This window comes from Grampus griseus (genome assembly GCF_964374135.1).
Source record: "Grampus griseus genome assembly, chromosome: 15".
NCBI classification, from domain to species: Eukaryota; Metazoa; Chordata; class Mammalia; order Artiodactyla; family Delphinidae; genus Grampus; species Grampus griseus.
Genome location: NC_139009.1, coordinates 80915959 through 80942002, shown reverse-complemented (window position 1 = coordinate 80942002; position 26044 = coordinate 80915959). Strand labels below are relative to the sequence as shown.

Here is a 26044-nt window from a genome sequence, read left to right as displayed (position 1 = left end):
TTCAGCCTTTATTACTTACATCTGGTCATGAAATTGTTGCCAGTTTGCTAATAGGAAATGTCTTTGTCATAGATTACAGGAAATCTGGCCCTCAGGCCAGTTACTAACCCAAGTCACGGTACATACAAGATACTAAGAAAAACTGGGGCAGACCACTTGGGCTTTCTATAGATGATTATCTATTTGCTTCCGAAGTTAACCTCCAACTTTATGAAATGGTGATAGATTAGGACATGTGCCTCAGGAGAAAGGGGCAGGACAGCGTGGTGTAGTGGAAAAAATCAGAGGCTTTAGCACTCAAACGATCTGCATTTAAATCCTAATTTATATTATCTTCTTCCCAGTCGCTTAAGCAAGTCCTTCTCCCTAAGTTCTGGTCTCCTCGTCGGTAAACTGGGGATAACGATGCCTATCGCTGGGGATGTCGCGAGAGCCAGAGGCATCGGTGAGGTGCCTGGACGCGCGGGGCCTCAGAAGCTCTTGCTGGATTAGGTCGGGAGCCGCCCCGGGACCTGTCACTGGGAATGCCTCCCTGGCAGGATGGCGGGGACGGGACCCCAGCTGGGGGTAGGGGCTGGGGCCGGGGCACCCCGGGTGGTCGGGTCGCGCCCCAGGCGGAGGCTGGGGGCTCCCCGGGGCCTTTTGTTGGCAGCCTGAGCGGCCTCCGCGCACACGCCCGGGAGGATTAAAGCCAGATGTGGCGGCCGGGCGACACCGAGCGCTCAGAGGCCGGGACCGGAGACCCGGACGCCGCTCCAGACCCCGCGGGGACGGTAAATGAAGCGGGGGAGATCTCACGAGAATGATACAGGCTGCGAGACGGCGCCCCTAAATGACAGCCGGGCGGGCCTCTGGCGGGAGGCTCGGCCGCGCGGGGGCGCCCGGTGGACGGCGCGCAGCACCGGTGGCCAATGGCTGGCGGGGTCGCGGGCGGGGCCGGGCGCGGGGGCCGCAGCGCTCCAGCAGCGGGGCGGAGCCGCGCGGGGAGGCGGGGCGCCCGGCAGCAGCGGCGGCGGCCACAGCAGCCTCCGCGGCGGCCGCGGCAGGACTGGAAGCGCCGGCGGCGGTTGAGGGGCTCGAGGCGGCGGCGGCGGCGGCGGCGGCGCGCGGGCAGCTTCGAGGTGGTGTGCAGGGCGGCTGCGCGGAGGGCGCGGGATTGAGGGGCGGCCCCGGGTCGCGGGAGATCCACCTGCTGGTAACGGAGCAGCCTGCGCCGCGGCCCGGCCTGGAGCTCTTGCGCCTCCGGCTGCTGCGGGGCCGGCTCGGGGCGCGGGCGGACCGGGCCTCGGGGCGGGGAGCGGGCCGGGCCGCCCTGGGTTCGCCGTCAGCCCCGCTCCGCCGCCGCCGCAGCCCCGGGGTGCTGCGCGCTCTCGGGGTGACCGGCCGGGCGCCTGGTGCGTTCTCGGCGCTCCTAGGCGCGGCGGGGCTTGTCGCCTTTGGGGCAAAGTGGAGGAAAGTGGGGGTTTGGGGATGCAGAGGGGAGAGAGAGTTGCCCGCAGGACCTGCTGCCCCAGGGCGCACGCCTGTCCCGGAGTCGGCGGCGTCCCGGGGCCGCGGGGCAGGTGCGGCGGGGGCGAGGCGGCCCGGGCGCAGGGTCTGGGGCTGCTGCCGGGTCGGCGAAGCGTACACAGTCCTGGCGAATTTTCCTACAAAGTCAAGACCCGCTGGTCCTCTGTGCAAGCGCACCCCCATCCCCAGGCCTCAGTTCCGCCTTAACGAGGAAGCTGCAAGTGGGACCCTCGGGTTGGGGCCAGGTGATTCCACTGAGTGTACCCGGTGACAGCGGGAAGGCGTGTTTTATGAGCTGGCAGTCAGACCACTCGCGCGCCCGCTTTTTATTTCTCGCAGCGTGTGTTTCTCTGGAGCCCGTTCATTGCTTACAATCCGAATTGCGAAATATAAGCAGGCGCAGTGCATGTTTTCAGTGCTTTCCATATATTTTGCTGTTGTGCTTTTGCTGTCGGACGACTTCTGATAAAATAGAATGACAACGTCGTTCGTTCGAATTTAGAACCTAAATTTAGAAGTGAATAATATGCGTTTAGTGGTTTATGTTTCTTTTTCTGAATGTTTTTTTTAAAAAAGTTCCATTAACAGGTTATCCTAACAAAGGTTTCTTTAGCCCACACGTGTAAATCTGAAAACGCACAGGATGGTGAAATTATGTAAGCTGTATTGACGAAAAATAGAAATCCTTTTATAAACGTAAAACCAATGAATTTTAACATGATTGCGGTGTATAAAGTTGTAGGGCTTACATCACGGATTTCATGATGGTGCCTTTCCTTCAGGCATCTCTGTCCTGTCTGTGGGATGGTAATTAAGCCATATGTTAAGTGTTTTCGGCCATAGAACATATTGACTATTTCAGAGAACACTTTAAAATCCAACAAAGGTTATGTATCTAATAATAACATAAAGGACTGCAGCCCTTAAAGGACTGTTAATAAAACAGATTTTTCAGTGTGAGATCTGGAGTTGAAAGTTCCATACAGCTTTGTCAGGATGGAGAAGATGACCAGTAACTTAAGCCACTGCCTTTTTTGTTGTTAAGAATTCAGATGTGTTAAGTGATAGTCACAGAGAGTGACAAGGTGTTAGATTGAAATTTTTACAGATGTGGACAGTGATGAAAAATATGTGTTACTTCTTCTCTTGCTATAGGTAGTCAGTCAATCCAAAGGGCTCTTGGCTGTCCAGCCTCACCTCTCCTGTTTTGAGAGCATGGGGATCATTGGTTTTACTCTTGTTCTGTGCAGTTAAACTTCATTAGTGTGGAAACCCTAATTAAAAATGTATGATGGCATTCTTCCTGAGTAAAATGCTCTTGTATTTCTCTTGCAGAATTTCAGGTCTTATTTGTTGGCAGAGTTCATTATAAGTATTTTCTTCAAACCAGAGATTAATTACTTCCTGGATCCAATATTTAATATTCCTTATGTTTTTCCTGTTACCAATACTATATCTATAGTCTACTTTGATTATAGCGTTCATTCACTTTTACTTGTCTCTCTACCCATTTATACTGAATTTTATGGGATTTATTTGTATTTAATAAAACTATGTTTCAAAATATCCTTTATTTTCTGCTTCTCTGCTTCTCTACTTCCCCGTGCTTATTGACTGAATGTCTGCTCTAATAACCTGTATACTTTTAGTTCTTTCACCAAAGGACAGAATCCTTCTTGAAGTAAGGTAGGGCTAAGGATATAGCAACAGAAAGTTACGTGAATTTTTATATGATGCCGCAACAGGACTAAAATTCCAAGTTACATAATTCACTGGGTTATCCCTTCTCTTTTTATAATCAGAATTCATTATCGAGTGCTTATTGATATAAGACAATATATTAGGCACTTTATGGAAATGAGTTGAAATTCTAGAATTTCACCATGAAGACTGTTGACATGGATATGTTAGAAGGTGAATAACTTTGGTTTTAGAAAATTATCATAACTTGAACGTGAGAATATCTTTGGAGTTCTTTGTTTGCGGAGAGTAAGGAGAGGGGAGTTCAGTGCTTCTAGAATATTATACCACAGAGCTGCTGGCCAAGGAGGATTAACAGGCTGCCTGGGTGTGAGTGTGGGGGGGGGGAGGGCCTAGCCCAGGGTACAGGAAGTGAGAAATTCGTTTCAAGTTTTAAGTTGAAACTTTGAAATTTCCTGTGAATTTTGCAGTTTATTCTATAATAGATCCATACTGGTTGTAGAGTATAATTATTTTTTTAAATTCACACTTAATCTGTTGGGTAAAGGTAACACCCCGGGATGATTCTCTGGTGTAACCTGAGACTTGGAATATCCCTGGCGCTTCTAGGGGCCCCGGTGCAGGTGGCCTAGTTTGAGAGGCAAAGGGTGGGAGATGAGGACTTGGACTTTGGAGTCATGCAAATTAGGGTTCTGTCTCTGGGTTCATTTTTTTTGTGTGTAAGATAGGGTCAGCAATGCCTGCCTCACGGGAGTTGAAGATTGAAGATTTAGAACGTGTGAGGGACACATAGAAAACCCTCAGTGAGTTGTAGTGTCTATCATTCTTACTGTTAATCCTGTGCCCTAGTGATATCTTTTTTCACTAGTGGAGGTTTCTAGCAACATCACTTTTACAAACCAGCTGAGATGGTAGTTTCTGAATTGCCTACAAATGGCCGCTTTAATCAGCTGCCCTCTTCGCCATAGGGAATTGTCCCTTGGGCTTCCCAGGCCTTTTTGGAGGTACATTAACTCACCCCACTGGAGTGTCACTTAGTGGATTGCCAAGTGCATCTCATGGTCCCCCCGTGGCCAGCAGGAATCAATGCACATCTTGCCGTGCCTGATATGCCCTGAGGGAATGAGACCGGCTGTGCACAGAGCCGCCTGAACCAGTGACTGGCTGCAGGTTTTTGATTCGGTTTTATTTTTTAATACAGTTAACATTTATTGAGAACCTATTAGGTGCTAGGTGACTATGCTTAAGTACTTCTCAGGACATGATTTCATTCTGTTTTCTGAACTTTGCTAGGTGGGAGGTGATCTCCAGATTTTTTTCAGCTTTGCTAGATGGGAGGTGATCTCCAGGTTTCCTGAGTTAAAGCAGTGCTAAGTGATTAGTCCTGGGTCCTATGGTATCCTGGTTGGATTGCCGCATTTTCTAAATGCTGAAATAGTCCCAGTTTACACCCGGGGAGTAGGTTAATCGTTGGAAAAATGACATTTATTTTACAATGATGATCAATAGCAATCATAACTGTAACGTTTTTATTATTTATGAGAACAGGAGGGTCCAGGACAGGTAGTTTTCTCATGTTATGGATGAACCACAAAGCCAAGATAAGTGACATGCCTGAAGTCCCGCAAGCAGTGATGGAGCTGGATCTAGGACCTAGGGCTTTTGACCCTCGTAGGTTGTAGTCTGTCAGTTTTCTTTAAAAAATTTAAAACATTAACTATTATTGTGCAACAGGAGGATTGCAGAGAGTTAAGATGCTGTTACTCAGGAACCATTGTGTGATCATTAGAGTTCTCAGCTTGGAATCTGTGGCTTATTATTTAATGAGCCCCACCACTTCCCCCTTTAAATAAGTAACCATGACTCTGTTTCCACAGGCAAAACAAAACCAATGAGGAGGGAGTACAGTTGGAAGCTTTTTTCCCCTGGAGAAGAACCATATCATTCTAGTGTATTAAATGCCATTTGGATATGGGAGTAATCTTTACAAGATACAGTTTAGCCCAGCCAAAAATCTGTTTATAACAGTGACTGATAAATGAAGAAACTAATATTTTGCATCACTGAGCAAGTTTTTCTTTCTCTCTTCCCCCCGAATAGGAAGAAAGAAGCCTGCAGCATCCACCTATGAAGACCGTGCAGACAGTCCTGAATAGTAATTGTGGGTGGCGTGGCTGCCAGGCTGCTTCCGCGCAGCGTCTGCAATGAACTTCTCCTATTGATTGTTTTGATTGGCCCAGAGCCAGGAGTCCTGGCTTCACCTGACTTCAGGATAAAAAGAAAACAGTCTTGGTTATCATCCTAAACATATGAACCAGTGTGATGGTGAAATGAGATGAGGCTCCGAAATGGAACTGTAGCCACTGTTTTAGCATTTATCACGTCGTTCCTTACTTTATCTTGGTATACTACGTGGCAAAATGGGAAAGGTAAGGAAAACATCTCCAAAAATGTGCATGGCATGTAGTAGGTGTTTCGCTTTGTCAACGGTGCGTAGATGCTTGAGTTGAATGCCCCTACAAGCTGCATGTTGCATGCTATCTGCTGGCGGCCTGCCAGTTTCTTTCTGACACAAAAATGAGGCAGTATTCTTGGACGGAGGAGACAGACTTTCTCATTTGAATGGGGTTTGTTTTGGTTTTGATTTCTTGTAATTGCACTTGGAGAGACATGCTCATCAGTGGTTTATATTATAAATGGCAGCCAAGTCGAGTAACAAAGACTTCTGTTTGGGCATTTTATTTTTTATTATTAAACATCATAAATGTTTAATAAGCTTCCTTGTACCGGATGTTGTATAAAGCGCTTCAAAGGACAATCGGCGCCTTCATGAAATTTACATGCTGATCATAGGACTGATTTGGTGCTGTGTAGTTAATGATTTAACCAGCATGTGTTGACAGATTGCTCTTCAGGCAAGAGTATTTTTGAAGTAAGTGAGGAGAAATTCTGATGTGAAAATTTTAAAAGTTTAAAAATTAATTTTGTTCAGACTGTCCAACTGTGTTTCTAAGGAAGGTTGTCTGTTTAGTGATTGGAAGTATATTCAGGGCTAATGCATTTCTTTGCTTTTTTTGAAGAGGAAATGTTTACAGGCAATTCCTACCTCTACTTTTTACCTGTCTCCTTTCCTTATGTTAATCTAGGGAATATTGATGGCAAGAAGAATGGAGGTGAGTATTGTATTTAGTTTGTGAGAGTCAAGGTAGACTAGTAGTTGTCACCTGGTTATTGGAAGGTGGTGTTGCTGGCATTATTTTATTGACTTGTATGAAAGTAACTGAAAAGATGTGTTCACGACTTAACTTTTCTCTGGTGTGTGTATTGATATGTATATATCTGTGTGAGTATACGTGTATATATGAAATAAGTTGATATAAGTGGGAAAACGTGTTCTGTGCTTTGAGCAAGTATAGTATTGGTATTGTTCTTCTCTTTTTCTCTGAGTTGGACTCTAATTTCGGAAGGAACTGTTTGGGGAAAATGAATGAAATACTTGCTGAAGACCTTTCTTCTTTGCAGACAAATATATACATTTTAGATTTCATTTTTTAATCGTACCAAAAGGAGAAGACTTACTTAAGAAGAACTTTGAGTAGTTAATCAAACTATTGCTTGTCCCTGACGTGAACAGAACAGATGACTGGCCTTAAAAGTCTACTTAGGAAATAAGAGTAAATGACCCTAAGAAGAGTATATGGATTTTTTTCTTATCAGGAAACTTATCTATTCAGAGAGTTATAGTAACAGAAACTTGACCCTTTTTACTGTGTCTTATTTAAAGGATTAAAACTTTTGGAATCTCCATTCCTTTTATCTTGTTCCATATGTAAAGCTATTATAAGCATTATTTTTTTGTGTGTTAAGTGGTCTTTAGAATCAAAATTAATTTCAAAACATATAACGATCTTTTCACCTTGTAGTATTAGGGATACACACAAAAAGCCTCATCTCTTTAATTTTCACTCTTCGAACAGTCTGTAGTCCTTCTGTGCATACTTTTCTGTTCTGTTTTTTCTGCTTAGTGTTTTGTCCGGACTCTTTCAGGTATCAGCAGAGGTCTCCCGTCGTGCTTCTGTAAAACCCCCTGTGCTTTAATGCCAGCGTTTATGTAACCACTCTGACCGCTGAGCATTCGGATTCTTTCTAGATCATTCTGGCAGTCAGCCTGGATTTTCCAGAGCCAGCCTCATTTCAGATGTTTAATTCTTATATACTCATAAACCACGTGCTCTGCTTTTTATATTGAAAGCATGGTTTCTGTAATCACCGATGTTTCTGGACTCATAATTTTTATTTTTCACTCATTCATTGGTCCCTTTCATGTACCTGTCCTGTGCCTAGCACTGTGTTATATGCTGTGAATATGAAAAGGAAGAAGACACTTCACACCTTTGGGAAGCTCAAGGACCAGTAGGGGAAGATGCAAGTAAAAAAATGTGATACTGTCAGATAGGCTAAGATAGAAGCGGTAACAGAGTGCTGTGGTTGTGCTGTTATAAGCATATTATGTGTTATATGTTGTCTCATTTAATCCTCAAAATGACCTCGGGAGGTATTATTACCCCCTTTCTATACATGAGGAAACCAAGGCAGAGTGGTAGAGGAACTTGTCAAGATCATACATTAAGGGGAAGAGTGAAGTTTAAACTCAGTAAAGCTGGTCCAGAGATTGTGCTCCTAGCTATTGGTCTCCTGCCCAGAAGAGCAGAGACCAGGCAGAACAGGGGCCAGTAGGCATGTCAGGTGGAGGAGGCTGCTGTGCATCCATGAACTTGCTGCAAGGGTGTAGAGCATTCGTGCTTTGGAATTACGAGATGCTCATTGTGCTTCCAGGACTGTCCCAGGGTTTAGCTGGTCATCCCAGTGCAGTTCCTATCATATTTGTTATAGGTCTTCATTTACTACTTGGAAGAATACATGTGCTGGTCCATGGGATTGGCGTACGTTGAGGAGGATGTCAGGAACCCAACGAGGAAAGCTGGAGTTCAGTCCAGGGTACAGGTTTCTGCAGGGTACACAGGATTCTCACATAAAAATTAGGCAGAATTCCAACTGTGTGGAAAGCACAGGTTGGGAAAGTTGTAAGCAGGTGTGAGAGTGGGACAAGGGTAATTACATGTCTTACTTGTGTGTGTGGGGGGGGAGTGGGGGTGGAGTGGGGGGAGGGTTCTCCTAATGGACTTCCTAGTTTGGTCAGGCACAATCCAGAAACTGGGCAACACCAAGCAAGCAATCTTAGATGCCTGTCCTTAGGGACATCTAACACTCATGTACGTTTCTGTGTGGACATGTGTTTTCTTTTCTCTTGGTTATTTACCGAGGAGTGGAATTGCCAGCTCATGTGGTAACTCTGTATCTAATCATCTGAGGAGCTGCCAGACCGTTTTCCAAAGTAGCTGGACCATTAGCGTTTCTTCCAGCAGGGTATGAAGGTTACCATTTCTTTGCATTCTTGATGACACATACTATCTGGCTTTTTGATTCCACTCATCCTGGTAGTAGTGAAGTAGTATATCATTGTGCTTTTTATTTGTATTTCTAAGAATGTTTAGCATCTTTTTATGTACTTATTAGCCATTTGTATATCTTCTTTGGAAAAGATGTCTATTTAGGTTCTTTGCCTGTTTAAAAAGAATTTTTTAACTATTAAGTTGTAAGAGTTCTTTATATATTCTAAGGCAAAAATACAGTAAGCGTAGTTGGATCAACCACCTATATACCTAGTATGAAGGTTAAAAGACAAAACTAGTAAAATCATATAACTATAAATAAAAATTAATAAATACACATATACACACACAATAATTAAGGGATACACAAAATAAAAATATGTTAAAGATGGCATCAAAAACATAAAATGAGGGGGTGGCATGAAAATGTAGTGCTTTTAGAACGTGCTCAAACTTAAATGACCATCAACTTAAAATAGATAGCTGTATACATATGTTGTTATAGAAGAACCTCATGGTAACTACAAGCCAAAACCTGATAATAGACGCTAAAAATAAAGAGGAAGGAATACAAACATAATATTGAAGAAAGTGGTCAAATCAGAAGGGAAGAGAGCAAGAGAAGAAGAGAGGAAGAGAGAAGACCAATAAAAATAACCAGGGAAAAAAATTAACAAAATGGCAGTAAGTACATACCTGTCAGTGATTTCTTTAAATGTAAATGGATTACACATTTCATCCAAAAGACGTAGGGTGGCTGAATAGATACAAAGGCAAGACTCATATATACACTGCCTATTAAGAGACTCACTTCAGATCTAAAGACACACATAGACTGAAAGTGAGGGGATGGAAAAAGGTATTCCATGTAAATGGAAATAGAAAGAAAGCTGGGACAGCTTTTTATATAAGCATACTTAAATTAAACTTTAAAACAAAGACTGTAACTAGAGCAAAGAAGGACATCACATAATGATAAGGGGATCAGTCCAACAAGAAGATATAACACTTGTAAACCTGTATGTACCCAACGTAGGAGCACCTAAAGACATAAAGCAAATATTAACAGACATAAAGGGAGAAATTGACAGTAATACAATAGTAGGGAACTTTAACACTCCACTTACATCAATGGATAGATCATGCAGACAGAGAATCAATAAGGAAACACTGGCATTAAATGGCACATTAGACCAGATGAATAAATATATATAGGACTTTCAACCCCAAAAGAGCAGAACACACATTCCGTTCAAGTGTGCTTGTAATATTCTGCAGGACAGATCCCATGCTAGGCCACAAAAAAGGTCTCAGTAAATTTAGGAAGATTGAAATCATATTAAGCATCTTTTCTGACCACTGCATATGAGACTAGAAATCAACTACAAGAAATAAAAACTGGAAAAATAACAAATATGTGGAGTCTAAACAACATGCTGTAAATATGTAATGGGTCATTGAAGAAATAAAAGAGGGAATAAAAGTATACTTTGAGACAAATGAAGATAGAAACACAGCATTCCAAGATTTATGGGACACAGCCAAGGCACTTCTAAGAGGGAAGTATATAGCAGTACAGGCTTACCTTGAGAAATGATAGAAATCCCAAACAATCTAACCTTACACGTAAAGGAACTAGAAAAAGGGGAACAAAGCCCAAAGTTAGTACAAGTAAGGAAATAATAAGAGTGGAAATAAATGAAGTAGAGATGAATAAAGCAATGGAAAAGATCAATGAAACTAAGAACTGGTCCTTTGAAAAGATAAACAAAATTGTTAAACCTTTAGCCAGACTCATCAAGAATAAGAGAGGGCCCAAATAAATGAAATGAAAAATGAAAGAGAAGTTACAACTGATACCGCAGAAATACAAAATATAAGAGATTACTATGAAAATTTGTACGTCAGCAAATTGGACAACCTAGAAATAATGGATAAATTCCTAGAAACATACAGTGTTCCAAGACTGAATCAAGAAGAAATAGAAAATCTGAGCAGACTGATTACCAGTAATGAAATTAAATCAGTAATTTAAAAAAACTCCCAAAGAACAGGACCAGATAGCTTCACAGGTAACAGGAGCCTTTAGCTCCTTGAAGAATGGAGTCTTTTTTTTTTTTTTTTTTTTTAGTAAATCCTACAGCTTGGCTTGGGTTGTTATTCTTTTTTAAAATTTATTTATTTATTTGTTTATGGCTGTGTTGTGTCTTCATTTCTGTGCGAGGGCTTTCTCTAGTTGCGGCAAGCGGGGGCCACTCTTCATCGCGGTGCGCGGGCCTCTCACTATCGTGGCCTCTCTTGTTGCAGAGCACAGGCTCCAGACGCGCAGGCTCAGCAGTTGTGGCTCACGGGCCTAGTTGCTCCGTGGCATGTGGGATCCTCCCAGACCAGGGCTCGAACCCGTGTCCCCTGCATTAGCAGGCAGATTCTCAACCACTGCGCCACCAGGGAAGCCCAAGAATGGAGTCTTAATGGACTAATTTCTGTGTGGTATCAGCACTTCTTGTCCCTCTCAGTGGACAGTGCAAGGAAGTGTGTGTGTTTATACACACATCTGTTATCTAGTTCTATATCCATCTGTATATATTAAAAAGAAAAACCACCATGAGTTCATACTGGTCCCTCTGATTTTAATCCAGTGCTGTAGTGTTCATTCTAGTCTAGTCTAGACATTTCCCTGTCTCCGTAAAAAACATGGCTGTTAGTATCCCAGTATAGTAATTATTTGCTCAATCTCAGTGTATACGTACATACAGTCTCCTGGTAGAGATATTAACTTAAGCATACTTTATTAGCATCTTCTCATTAGAAGACCGCCTAGAGTTTTCTTCCTCTGAAATGTGGGATCTAGTCTAGGACTGTGATCATTTTAGGACAGATCATTCTTTTCTTACTCAGTTTCTTTGTGAGACCATTGTTCTGATCATCGCCCCCTCCCTCCATTCTTGTAATACTTCTTACTTTGTTCGAAAACTCGTGGGCTTACACAGAACTACCCCCCCGATTTCTTGGTATACACAGATATCTATACTTTATAAGGAGACATGCTTATTAGAGGAAACAAACACTCAATTATATTGACAGTCTTCTACTTACTGAAATTAACAAAAAAGTACCCATATACTTTACCTCTTTTTTTTGCATTCCAGCCTTTCTCCGAATATTTTCCTCTTTTTAGTAGTATTTCCAAAATACATTTATATCCACTTAATATAATTTTTTTTCTTCCAGTGTCCACATTGTCACAACTTGTCTACAGGAGGTCCTTTTAAAAAGGCTATTGTCTTTATCTCTTTAGAACTCTCTCTGACATCTTTGGAAGCATCCTTGCTTTCTTAATTCTATTTCCATGCTTGCAGACGTGTCCTGATTTTTCCCCCCTATCAGAAGATGTGGAATTAGTTATGCCTTAAGAGTCCTAGTTCCTTTCGGTAGGAATTATATTAGAGACCAAAATTTTGGTGCCTGTGAGACTCCATGATGGACAGGCATTGCTGTTGTTCTTAGGAAATGGTCATTGGTTGGTTTTTCCAATTTAACCCATCATGGTGCTGTACCCTACTTTCCTTTCTTTATGAGGTTTTATTGATCACTAAGACTTTGTCCTGTGTTGATGAGCTCCAGCTCTCTAAAGAGGCATTCCAATATGATTGCAGTTTTGTAGGGCAACTGGGCAGCCTGGGACTTGTTACTTAAAGGAGAATGTGAAGTGGGATAGGAAAAGTTTGCCTACAGGTTTTTCTCTTTCTTCACATCGTGGCAAATGGCCAGATGTTCCTTGAATTTACCTCTTTGTTAGTACTGGCAGGCTTCAGTGTAGAGAAACTTCTGTTGGCACCTTGATTGCTATTTCAAAGTACTAAAAAAATTTTTTTTTAAAAATTTCTTCACAAATCCTGTGTGTGAGTTATGGAAAAAGGAGATAAATGTTCCAGGAAATGTAATGTTCCTAAACTGGATGTCTGGTGCCTTGCAGCCATGATAGAGTTTTCCCTGGTACCATGTTGTTCTTTCATTAAGTCAGTGGAGGTTAAGTTTAAAAACCTGACCTTCAAGATTTGTGTTGTAAAGGTTTTTTTTTTGTTGCCTCTCCTAATTTGAATTTAGCTCAAGTTGTCTCTTCTGTAACTCTGCAGCATTCCTTCGAATCTTATATCTGTTCCTATTTTTCCCCATTTCACTTTCAGTCAGTGGTAAGGTCCTATTAGTTTACAGACAATTTTTCAGAGAGATAATAAGACTGGTTAGACCTCTGTTATTACTGTATACTGCTGCTGTTTCAGGAGAAATACGCCTGTAGTTTCAAAGAAGATAAGCATAGGGATGGTAAAGAATACCATTTGATGGTCTCATTCAGTCCTCACAACAGCTCTAGGGAAATAGATGAGTATTAAATCTCTGTTTGAAGACACTAAGGCAATTAGTAAATTGCTTCATCCCACTCTGTTACCTGACTGGAGAACGATAGAGTGCAAGGTCTAAGCCCAGGTGTGTCTGATGCCCAGGTGTGTCTGATGCCCTGGCTTGGACTATCTGAAGCAGACTACCCACTGCAGTAGAAAACAGGGTTTCCATAGAGGGGCTTCTGGAAGTCCCATTTTGTTGGTCACCGAATGTGGCTTCTTCATATACTTTTTCTAAAACAGTATTTTCTTCATATACTTTTTCTAAAACAGTATTTTTCTTTCTAAAACAGTATTTTCTTTGATTTTTAACCATTGCGGTGGCTTTTCTTTGATAGTATTTAATCATGTTCTAGCCCTATTCATTTATTTTGCAATTTTTTTTAAGTATGAGGTTTCCTTTTTTTTTTTTTTTTTTTTTTGCGGTACGTGGGCCTCTCGCTGTTGTGGCCTCTCCCGTTGCGGAGCAGAGGCTCCGGACGCGCGGGCTCAGCGGCTATGGCTCACGGGCCCAGCCGCTCCGCGGCATGTAGGATCTTCCCGGACCGGGACACGAACCCGTGTCCCCTGCGTCGGCAGGCGGACTCTCAACCACTGCGCCACCAGGGAAGCCCCTGAGGTTTCCATTTTTAAGAAATTTAGAGAAAAAAATCCAGTTCAATTTGATTCTTTTTAGATTAACAAGTCAGTTCACCCTGCCATTAGTTAAAGGATACTTAGATCGTGCGAATAATCTGTTGCAAAATTCCCTTTAAATTGAAGTGTCTGTGTTATTGGTTGATGATATTTCTGGAAGAAATGTGTGTTGACGAGAGTGATGATGGTGGGATTTTGTTTTGTCACAGAGTAACAACCGTTAAAGTGTCTTTCTAGCAACATGTTGCCATAGTTTAAGGTGGATATAACCTTTTCTTTTCCCCAGATATAATTACACAGAATCTTAAACTTTCAGAGTTTAGGTTTATTGCTCTGATGCAGAGGAGGACACATAAATCTAGAGGCTTTTGATTAAAATAAAGCACATAATTAATGACTATATCAAATTTAGTATGTTTCCTTTTATTATGGACCTAAAAAGCAGGCTCTTTATTGTCAGTGTGTGAACTCAAAGAACCTTGACATTGAGTAAATCACAGAGGAGGATGTCATAGTCTTGACTTCCATATTTTGGTCTATAACAGAGCTGATTAAGGTCAACCTAAGGCAGCTGGCAAAAAAAATTTATGGGTCGTTAGAAAATATAGGTTTCCAGTGTGGAACTTAAGTTACTTTGGAACCATTTTCAGTGAGTGAATTATAATGAAGGTCAGGTGTATCATGGTATGTGTGAAATTTTTGACTTCTAACAGATGTTTAAATATTTGGATTAAGTCGTGGAGAAGGTCCAGAAAGAACTCCAGAGACTACACATGACCAGCCTTGCTCTGGCAGAGTTGGACTTGATTCCTTTTTAGAAGTGAAAGGGAAGGTGAATGTAGAGGTTATTAAACTCTTAAGATGCTGTTGATAGTTTTCTTTTCCTGAGGAATAATGGCAGTATTATCATTGGGGGAAAATAAGATCCTAGAGATCTTGGTTCTCTTAGAGCTTGTGCTTGGATTTTGGAAAAGTCACTTTAGCTTTCTGGCTTTGTTTGTTTCGGGTTTGGGTTTTTGGTTTTTGTTTTTCTTTTTGCCTCTCATTTCACTGTTAATGATCATGGAGGAATTTTAAAGATTGGGTGAAGTGCTTGAAGGCAACGTGTAGGCAAACGGTTTTTTTGTTTTGTGGATTTTTTTCCCCCTAAGGACGAAAAGATGGATCTGCAAATTACAGAGCTTGATGTTTGGGGACAGACTTTAGTTGCGTAGTTTGAGAGCATGAATATTTATAAAAAGAAGCAGTGATTGCTGGCAGCCAGCAAAAATGAACTAGGATTGAGTCTAGACAATGAGCGTCTTAAAGCACAAAGACCGTGTCCCCACCCTGCCTGACGCCATTTTTTAAAATTTCAAAGTATACAGAAAAATATAATGAATAATATAGAAGTATTCCCCCTAGATTTTCATATTTACTTCCAGTCTTTTCATTTTTAATAAATGAAGCATGGCAGATTTCCCTAAAATCTTTCACCCATTTTCCATCTCTGCCCCCTACCTTGACTGAGGCAAACCATATCATGTCTGTGTGCTCTTCTAGTCCACTTTTTATACATTGATTTATGTATATAAGTATCCAGAAACTGTATGTATGTACATGTATGTATCGTTTTTTGTGTTTTAAAGCATTTAAATCATATTGTGCTCTGTTACAACAGTACTATGCAAGTATTCTACATGTATAACAACATCTTGTCTTTTTTAAAAAAAATATTTATTTATTTATTTATTTTTGGCTGCTTTGGGTCTTTGTTACTGCACACAGGCTTTCTCTAGCTGCAGAGAGCAGGGGCCACTTTTTGATGCGGTGCGCGGACTTCCCATTGCGGTGGCTTCTCTTTGTTGCTGAGCACGAGCTCTAGGTGCACAGGCTTCAGTAGTTGTGGCTCACGAGCTCTAGAGTACAGGCTCAGTAGTTGTGGTGCATGGGCTTAGTTGCTCAGCGGCATGTGGGATCTTCCTGGACCAGAGCTGGAACCCGTGTCCCCTGCATTGGCAGGCGGATTCTTAACCACTGTGCCACCAGGGAAGTCCCTTGTCTTTTTTTTTTTTAATCACATCATTTCAGTGTTTCTGAGGTCCCTCCACATCCTGGAGGTCCCTACCTCATCATTTTCGCAGTTGTCACTCTATGGCCACTTTTTTTTTTTTTTTTTTTGCGGTACGTGGGCCTCTCACTGCTGCGGCCTCTCCCGTTGTGGAGCACAGGCTCCGGACGCGCAGGCTCAGCGGCCATGGCTCACGGGCCCAGCCGCTCTGCGGCATGTGGGATCTTCCCGGACCGGGGCACGAACCTGTGTCCCCTGCATCGGCAGGCGGACTCTCAACCACTGCGCCACCAGGGAAGCCCTATAGATAATATTTTTAATGGACATCATTTATTTCCTCAACAGTTAGGGTGATCATATATTGTCCAGACTGGGGCACTAGAGAACAATTATTGTTACTAGTAACAGTTAGGCTGGGATAACAGTTGTAAACTGGAACTGTCCCTAAGCAAAGGTAAGTTTGTAGTCAGCCTATTAAAGAAGGGAAGGACAATGGTAGAAAATGACTGGCCATGGGAAGTGGCCAGATGGGAAGTGAAGCTCTCAGCGATCAGAATCATGAGCCTGTGTTCCTGAGAGTGTGTGATCCAGGGCACTAATCAAACACCAAGTGGAACCAGCCCATCGCTGCAATGAATTCCTTAAGAAGGAAGTGTAAACAGGGAGGAGGGGGAAATCGTTCCCCAGGCGGTGGCAGGCTTCCGCTGAAGCAGTAATGAAAGGAAGTTACCTTTTAGTGTGTTGATTGTGATCTAGAAGGTTAATCAACCCTCTTCTCAAGGGAAATAAGCATTGCCCTTTCTGACCTGATTGGATGAAAGAGTAAAGATAACTTGGGTTTCCTTATCAGAAAACTAAGAGATAAGGTAGAAATAGGACACTGCGGACATCCCCCTGTCACCTTCTTTAAGGGAAGTTCCTTCCTGCGTGTGGACTATGCCTCTTGTGTTCTTTTGATAAACTGGCCAGAAGTTAATATGCAAACTATAGGGGAGTATTTGAACAAGGCCAGCCCCCCCGCCCCGCCCCGTGAGTCTTACTGCTTACACTGCTCGGTGATGAATTCTATCTTGAAGGAAATGTACTAACCCCAGTGATAGGATATTGGTGCTTTATTGCCATGGTGCTCTTTGGTTTGTAAGTAGCTTTCTTCAGATTGCTCCTTTTTCTCTCTTCAGCTCAGTTAATTTATTCATTCACCTTATGCTTATTGAGCATGTACAAGGAACTGTTCCACGAGGCACTGGCAGTGTAGTGGTCAACAAGGTAGGCGACATCCTTGCTGTCATAGAGCCTGTTTATCCACATCTTCACTGGGGAGGGAGATTACACAGTAATAGCTGAGCAACTGAACAGCCTAGATGATTTAATGAATATTGACAGTAAAACACGCTAATGCGATGGGCAGTGACAGAAGGGGGAATGAGGGCTGTTTAGGTACAGGTAGTCAGAGAAGGCCTCTCGGAGGAGGTGAAGTTGAATGGAGGCCTAAGTGATAAGAAGCCAGAGGAGTAGGGCAAAGAAGCCAGAGAAGTAGGGCCAGAAGTAGAAACAGGAAGTACAGAAGTCAAGGGTGAGCTCTTTCAAAAGGCATGTTGAAAGAGCATAAGGAAGAATCAGTGTGGGTGAAGCATAGTGAGAGGAAGGAGGTGTCGGGAGTATGGTAGAGATGGTGTCGTGAGTTCTGTGATAAACATGAGGTGCTCAGGCCAGAGGTAGAAATGTGCATGTTGGTGGCATATTGAGGAAACTGAGAGTCATGGGAATGGACGAGAAGAATCACGTGAGGGAAGTGTTTGCAGACGGAGGAAAGTTGTCAGTCGTACGGAATGACGCTGAGAGGTTGTGTAAGGTGAGGACAGACCGATTTTATGTACAGTTATTAAGTTTCTCATCCTGACATCTCAGGGGTCTCCAGGATCTAGCTCATCTTCATCTTTTATCACTATCCGAATACTTAATATTAACCGAAAATTGTTGGCCTTCTTTACTCTTGAGGATGTTCCTCTCCTAATGCTCTTTGCCACAGCTTTATCTGTTCCATAGGTTCTGGCTTAAATGACTCAGCAGTCCGACAATCTCTAGCTGTCCCTTTGACCCTCACGGCACCTCCCTGCCGGTGTGTCAACTCGTGACCTGATCTCAGAACTCAGTACAGAAGTGCCCTCGGCCTCCTAGCAGCGTCTCCCAGCCGTGGCCTCTTGGTACCTCTTTACTCTCCTCTTCCCAGTGCGCTCAGTTCCCCCTGAATTCCACCATGATGACTCTTTCATGTTTGTTGCTTCTGGTCCCCCTGTGAAGCAGAGTGGGTCTTCGAGTTCTGTTTCCTAGGCGCTTCAGTTAAAGCAGTATTACTGCTGTATGTTTATGTGTTGTGTGCTTTTAACTTAAGTAAAAATTTTTATTAAAGTGAAATATGCTCCTAGTTAGAAAAAGTTTTTTGATAACACTGAAAGGTGATATTGAAAGGATAACATCCAGCTTCATCTCTTTGTACTCTCCTAGTCTCCTGTCCCCAAACGAGCTATATTCAGTTCTTTTGGCTGTTCTTTCTGGCATTTCCATATTTATAAATTATATGTGCGTATGTATACTACTCTTCCTTGATTTTGTTTTCACTTTTAGACATCATCTATGGACTTCCTCTTTTTTTTTTTTTTTTTTTCCGGTACGCGGGCCTCTCACCATTGTGGCCTCTCCTGTTGCGGAGCACAGGCTCCGGACGCGCAGGCTCAGCGGCCATGGCTCATGGGTGCAGCCGCTCCGCGGCATGTGGGATCTTCCCGGACGGGGTCACGAACCCGTGTCCCCTGCATTGGCAGGCGGACTCCCAACCACTGCGCCACCAGGGAGCCCTATGGACTTCCTCTTGTAGATGAAAATTTAGCTCTTATTCCCTCTTTCCTTCTCATTCTTCCAATATAATAGTGACATCACAATTTTTAGCTAAATCATGACTCCATATTTACATTATTTTGATTGAGTGAATACATCTTACTTCTGAGCCAAGTATTGTACTTGTACCTTTCCTTTATTGTACAACTTTTTGTTTCCCTGGTATTAGCAGTTCTCATTCTGGTATAATTTTCTGCATGCCTGTTTTATTCCGGTTTGTTCTCTATGCCATATGTCTATTAGTAGTTCTCTCCAAATGCTTTCATACACCAGGTAACTTATCAGTTTTATTTTCTTCCCAGCTGTTTCCTTCCTGAAGCTCTGTGTCCTTCTCCAGTCTGGACTGGTCACACTCTAGGCCTCTGCAGAGCTGTCTTCTGGGTCTGCAGTTGCCATTACCCCCAGGAGTTCCCTTTGTCTCCCTCTTGGGTGTGTTTTCCAGATCCCAAGTTTTTCTCTTTCTTGGCTTTTTTCCTTTGCATGTTCTCTAGCAGCTTCCTGAATAGGTACATGTTTGAATATTTTAAAATCCTAGTTTTGGGACTTCCCTGGAAGTCCAGTGCTTAAGACTTTGCCTTCCAATGTAGGGGCTGCAGGTATGATCGCTGGTCAGAGAGCTAAGATCCCACATGCCTTGTGACCAACAAACCAAAACATAAAACAGAAGCAATATTATAACAAATTCAATGAAGACTTTAAAAATGGTCCACATCAAAAAAATCTTCAAAAAAAAAAAAAATCCTAGTTTCACAGTTCACTAATGGCTGGGTAAAGAATTTTAAGTTGAAAATTATGTTTCCTCTGAATTTTTAAGAAATGCTTTCACTGTCTTCTAGCAGCCAGTGTTGCTATTCAGTTCCATATTCTTGTATAATACCTGTTCCCTCTACCCCTTTAGAAACCTTTAAAATGTATTTTATCTTCCTCTCTCTCTTTCTCCCTTTCCTCCTCTTCCTTCCTTCCTCCCCATCCCCCCCTCCTTTTTCTTTATTGTACTGGATAGAAACTCCAGTGTAACATCAAATAAAAATGACATGAGTGGACATCCTTGCTTTGTTCCCATTAAGTATATGATGTGAATTATAGAGCTTTTAAAATCATAAACGAGTTGCATTTTGTCAAATGCTTTTTAATGCATCTATTGAAAATCATGTTTTTTAATCCTTTATTCTATTAATATGGTATATTAATTGATTTATGATGTTGAACCAACCATGCATTCATTACCATCTGAGCCTGGGTTTTTTTCTTTGGGAGGATTTTTTGAAAAGAACTAACTTTTGGCTTTATTGATTTTTTTTTTTCCCAATGGTTTAAGTTGGGGAGAACTGACATCATGAAATACCTGTTTAGATCTTCTTTGATTTCTTTCAGCAGAGTTTTGTAGTTTTCTGTATATAGATCTTGGACATATTTTGTTAGGTTTACACCTAAGTATTTTATTTCGGGGAGTGCTAATGTACATGGTATTGTATTCTCAATTTTAAATTCCAGTTGTTGCTGGTATATAAGAAAGCAGTTGGTTTCTGTATATTAACCTTGTATCTTGAAACCTCTCTGTAACCACTTATTAGTTCCAGGAGTTTTTTTTATTGACCTTTGGGATTTTCTACATAGACAGTTGTTATTTGCAAACAAAGACAGTTTCCTTTCTTTCTTCTCGATCTGTATATGTAATTTTAATTTCCTTTTCCTGTTTTATTTCAGTATGATGTTGGATAGGAGTGGTGAGAGCAGACATCTTTGCCTTTTTCCTGATCTTAGTGGGAAAGCATCTAGTGTCTCACCGTTAAGTGCAGTGTTAGCTGTAGGTTTTTTGTAGACGTTCTGATCAAGTTGAGGAAGTTCCTCTCTATTCCTAGTCTGTGGAAAGCCATTGATTTTTTCCACATATTTTCTCTCTCCTCTCCCTCTGGGTGTAGTTGGTGATAGCTTATACTCTAAGGCTCTGTTCCGTTTTCTTCAATCTTTTTTTCTTTCTTTTCTTCAGATTGGATAATTTCTACTCCTCTAACTTCAAGTTCACTGATTCTTTTGCCACCAGAAATCTGCTGTTGAGCCCCGTGAATTTTTCATTTTAGTTACTGTTCAGCTCTAGACTTTCCATTTTGTTTTATAGTTTATAAATTTATAATTTATATTCATTGCATCAGTTTCATCACAGTGTCCTTTAATTCGTCAAATGTGGTTTTATTTAATTCTTTGATAGTAGCTGTTTTGAAATCTTCATCTCCTAAATCCAACAATTGGGAACGCTCAGAGACATTGCCATTGACTAAATTTTTTTCCCCTGGAGTACGGGTCACTTTCTTTTTTCTTCGCATGTCTTGTAAATTTGTGTTGACTACTATATATTTTAGATAGTATAGTGATGTCAACTCTAGATTCTTACTTTTTACCCTTGAAGTTGTGGTAGTGGTTTTGTTGGCTCATTTGTTTGGGAACTTGACTGAATCTCTGGAGTCTGTCTCTCCCACAGTGTGTGACTACTGATGCCCTACACTTTGGTTTGGTTTGTTTTTATTTTTAAGCCTGGTTTCCTCGAGGGGTTGCACCTGTGTCTGCACAGCATCCTGCTCAGCCACAGGTTGTTCAGAGGTTGTAGTTAAGCCCTTGGAGCAGTAAGGCTCCCTTCCCTGCTGGTGATGCATGTGGACAGTGGAGCAGTCGTACCTGAGGCTTTCCTCTCCTCTGGCCTCGTTCGGTTCCTCTTTGTGAGGGCTTGGGTTCTGTCGGCCGGGCATCTGTGGGTGGCCTGGGCCCTCTCTGGTCTCTGCTGTGCATGCTCGTAGCTCCCAGTCAACCTGGGAGATGTGAAGAGCCTTTTAAGCCCCTGTAGCTGTCTGAGTCTCTGGAACTCCCTGTTAAGTCTCTGGCTAGTCTGCAATGCCCAAGTCCATTGCTCACCCCAAACAGAACAGCGTCCTCAGGCTCGCACAGCTGCCGGCCCTCCCTGTGCGTTTGCCTCGCACTTTGCCCAGCAACGCTCCAAATCAAATGAGCCCCCTCCGAGAATCTGCTGGTGTCAAGGCCTGTCTCTGCCTTGTTGAATGTCTGAAATGGTGGAGCTGGGGAGGCAAGAGGGCAGCTACTGGCAAGAAAGTCACAGACTACCCTGTTCTTACCCGAAGTGCAGCTGTTTTCACGAATTACACTTCTCAGTTTGCTGTATGTCTTTGGTTGATTTCCAGAGCACTGAAATGGTGGGGTTTTTTTTTTTCCCCTCTTTTGTCCAGCTTTATAGTTGCTTTTCAGAGAAAGGATCTGTGGGCCTCCTCAAACTTTTAGGCCAGTCGTTGGGAGTTCCCTGAGCAGTTTTACAATGTTCCCTCAGGTGATTCGGATACTCAGCCAGCGTTGAGAGCCAGAACACCTAGGATTCCTCAAGCTCTAAATACATACACACAAAATCATAGCATAGCAAAGTTTTTACCATATTGAATTTCTAAAAGAAAACGGTCTTTAATATCTGAGGTTTTATAAATAAAGGCCTAATTTTAATATAGTACCTAAAGGGGGGCTACAGTATAAACCTATTTTCTGCCAAGTTGGCCAGCAGCCTCTCTCGTTTTATATATTAAAGTTGGTAGATTTGGCCCTTGGACTTGCTCTGGTATTATTTCATGTTCAGCTTGGTTGGCCAGCATCCATTTCCTAAAACAGTTTCCTAATCTAATTTTTCCAGGTTGGAAAGCTTCTTACGCAGTCCATGTGCTCTGCTCAGAGAGTGTCTGGAATCTATGCGTGATGTATTCTTAACTCTGAAAGGGTATTATTCATGGCTGACACATTAGCGGAGACAAGACTGAGAACATTAGCTAACTGAATTTATGTGCTGCCTTAGAAGTACTGCCAGTCAGATGTTAGGTATATGAGTAAGTGCACAGCCCTAGACTCCATTATTTAATGAAGTACATGGATAAAGGTGCACTGGACCCTTTAACCAGGAGTGGAAAAGAATAGCATAAAAAAAAGATGAGTAGATTAGTCTTACTTAATAAAATGTAAATGCATGGAAATCTTAAAGTGCTAATCAATGGCATCTAGCAGTTAGAGCAATGTTAACAGTTTTGGTTATTTTCTTTCATTTTTCTGGACTAGTGGTTCTCAAAGTTTGGTCCAAGGATCCGTGAGGATTCCTGAGACCCTTTTGGGAGGTTCATAAAGTTAAGACTGTTTTTCTAATAATACTGATATGTTACTTGGTTATTTCCCTTTTTCACTCTTGTAAGAAATAACAGAACCAGATTTGAGAATTCAGCCGTATTATTAAGCCAGACATTCTACTAAGCCCGCAAATTTCACTCTATTAAACGTTTTGTTTTAGAAAGTAAAGTTATTTTTGATAAAATGTGTTTTTTTATGTTAACACGTAATGGGTTCTAATTCACATAAATAAAAGGTCTTTAGGGTCCTTTAATTGTGAAGGGGTTCTGAGACCAAAAAGTTTGAGAACTACTGTATTAAATATAAATAAAACGTAATTGACATATTGTGCATGTTGTATAATGTACATTTTTGCTTAATATACCACAGATGTTTCCCATGTCCTGATTTTTAGTGGGTCCATAATATTCCATTGTATAATTAGCATCTTTAGCTTAATCTTAACTAATGCTATGGCAAATTTTGTACACATCATTGATCAGTTTCTTATGAGTTTTTTTTTTTTAATTTAAGAGGATTTGCCTTAGTTCACTGGCATCACTACTAATTACCTGGCATTCTACAAGGCGTGGGCAGTTAGAGGAACATACCTAAACAGGATTCCTGCTGTAAAGAAAAGAGTTAACAACAGATCTGAGATTGCTTATCATTAGAAAGGTCTGCTTGCAAGGTTGGCCCTTGGCTGGCTTCTGGGAACTTGGCTGGTAAACACTGACATAAAACTTTCCCCACATGACAGAGGCTTACTGTGCCTAAACTATTTGTACAAGCTGTTTGGTCTGGAATTTTGGTATGTGCTAGGCAGAGGCTGTCTGCATGACCAGCTCCCAGTGACATCCGTGGGCGCTGAGTCTCTAAGGAGCTTCTCTGGTGACAGCACTTTGCATGTGTTGTCATAACTCATCGCTGGAAGAATTAGGTGTGTCCTGGACCACTCCACTGGGAGAAGACTTGGAAGTTTGTACCTGGTTTCCTCCAGACTTACACCCATGTGTCTTTTCTCTTTGCTGATAACTATATACTGAGTCCCCTATATCCTAGTGAATCACTGAAGCTGGGTGTGGTCTCGGGAATTTCTGGCACACCTGCTATCATGGAACTCACACTCACAAGGGAAAAGGAGACACGCATGTCATTATAGTGCAGTGCAGGAGATGCAAAATGGGAGTGTAATTAAGATAAAGTATAAGATAAAGAGGAGACAGGACAGACGTCAGAGAGAGAGCTTCAAAGGGAAGACAACCAGAGAGTATTTTGAAGGATGAATGGAATTTTATCAAATGAAGAAAGATAAGGATGACTCTGATAAGCAGACTGCCTGAGCTATGAGGGATAAAACTTCTTAGTGTGTTTGGAGAGCTCCAAGCAGTATGGGAATGTTGAAGCAAGACATGATCCTGGGCAATATTAAGAGATAACACTGGAGAGTTAAGCAGGGAGCCATTTAAGGGTTTCCAGTTTAGAAAGTAAGCTATGTGATAGTCCAGGGAATAGAGGGGATGCAGGATGGCATGGAGAACGGTTATGTTCTGATCCAGGTGTGGGATTAAAATGAGGGCTTACAGTGGCATCTGTGTGAACAAGAGAGGATAGGTGAGCACCAAGGTAAGCAATTACTTTGTGATGAAATTTTCAGGGTGTATGAACAGCTTCAACATTCAGAAGGGTGTGTGGGTAGGGCCCAAGGATGTGTGTATTTTTCGTAGTAACTGCAGCCTCTGCTGTCTCTATGAGGAGGGCCATCCTCTCCGTCCCCCTTACCTCACCACATAAGGGAGATGTCGCATTGGCTTAACCGTGTAGATGACCTTGTAGGAACTATTAGAGTGGACTGAATCATGAGATGTTTGGTGAACTCACTGGTCCTTTCTATCTTGTGCAGCATGATTCTGAAGACTAGAACCCCTACCCATTGAGGTTTTCTCTAGATAGTGTGGAAAGGTGAATTGTGGATGGAAGGAAGTGTTCGTTTCCCTAAACTCAGTCTAAAAGCCCTCGTTATACCAGGAAAAATAGACGTCAGTGTTTACTGTCTGGGTCCAGTGGACGCCTTTTATTTATTTTTATTGTAAGTGATTTTATAAATAATACAGAAATAAGAATAAAGGGACAGTGAAAAACAACTCTATTGTAAATTTTAACAAGAAGTTAAACATAGCAAAGACAAATATTTATCCTGGTATTTCTGGTTTGGTAGGTATATTAACTGAAATGGGCAACGTCCTTTGAATACAACTAACTGTTCACTAACTGTCGTGCGTGAACCTGGGACACATCCTTCTTGTAAATTCTAATTCCAGATTTCAAATACATGTCTAATGGGTTCTAGTTCATCATTACTTCTAGTTCTTCTGCACCTCTATCATCAAAACGCAAAACTTTTGAAAACGTTTGTAGTTCATAATTTTGTTGAAGAGAGGATGGCCATCTTCTTTGCTCCTTGATTGCAAAACATTTTCATTATTAAATTTAGAATGATCAATCCAATGAAGTTTTATCATTTCTGAATCCTCTCTAATCACTTTTGTATGCACGCAAGCCTTTATCGTTTGTCTGCTTATGAACCTATCCAGTATATCCTGTTGCACAAATACATCATAGACAAAAGAATATTGTTACCCATCCTTTTAGCAAAACAGGATGTTCTGGGTTCTTATGGTTCATTGTGATGAGGTCCTTCCAGTTAAATGACTAACTTGATGAAAATGCTGTTTCCATTTTGTCTTTAGAAATGATTATTCATTCATTGATTCTTGTTTTGCTTGTTTAAAGAATCATCAGTTCTTTCTTGTTTTGCTTTTTAAAAACTATTTAAAAGAATTATGGAATTACAGGAAGCTGCAAAGATAATACAGAGAGATACAATGTACCTTTCACCCATTTTCCCCCAATGGTTACTTCTTTTTTTTGTTTGTTTGTTTTGTTTTTTAACATCTTTATTGGAGTATAACTGCTTTACAATGGTGTGTTAGTTTCTGCTGTATAACAAAGTGAATCAGTTATACATATACATATATCCCCGTATCTCTTCCCTCTTGCGTCTCCCTTCCTCCCACCCTCCCTATTCTACCCCTCTAGGTGGTCACAAAGCACGGAGCTGATCTCCCAGTGCTATGCAGCTGCTTCCCACTAGCTATCTATTTTACATTTGGTAGTGTATATATGTCCATGCCACTCTCTCACTTTGTCCCAGCTTCCCCTTCCTCCTCCCCATATCCTCAAGTCCATTC

At 41.8% G+C, this 26044-nt stretch overlaps 1 protein-coding gene across 1 annotated transcript in view; it reads left to right on the top strand.

Moving 5' to 3' along the window:
- The first annotated feature begins 1029 nt into the window (after positions 1–1029).
- The window catches only part of MGAT4A (alpha-1,3-mannosyl-glycoprotein 4-beta-N-acetylglucosaminyltransferase A), a 107263-nt gene continuing 82248 nt past the window's right edge, over positions 1030–26044 (top strand). Inside the window, exons 1-2 of the mRNA XM_082672385.1 lie at positions 1030–1121; positions 5311–5639. Of these exons, the coding sequence (XP_082528511.1) occupies positions 5546–5639 (94 nt within the window). The 5' untranslated portion in view covers positions 1030–1121; positions 5311–5545. The remainder of the gene's footprint in view (positions 1122–5310; positions 5640–26044) is intronic.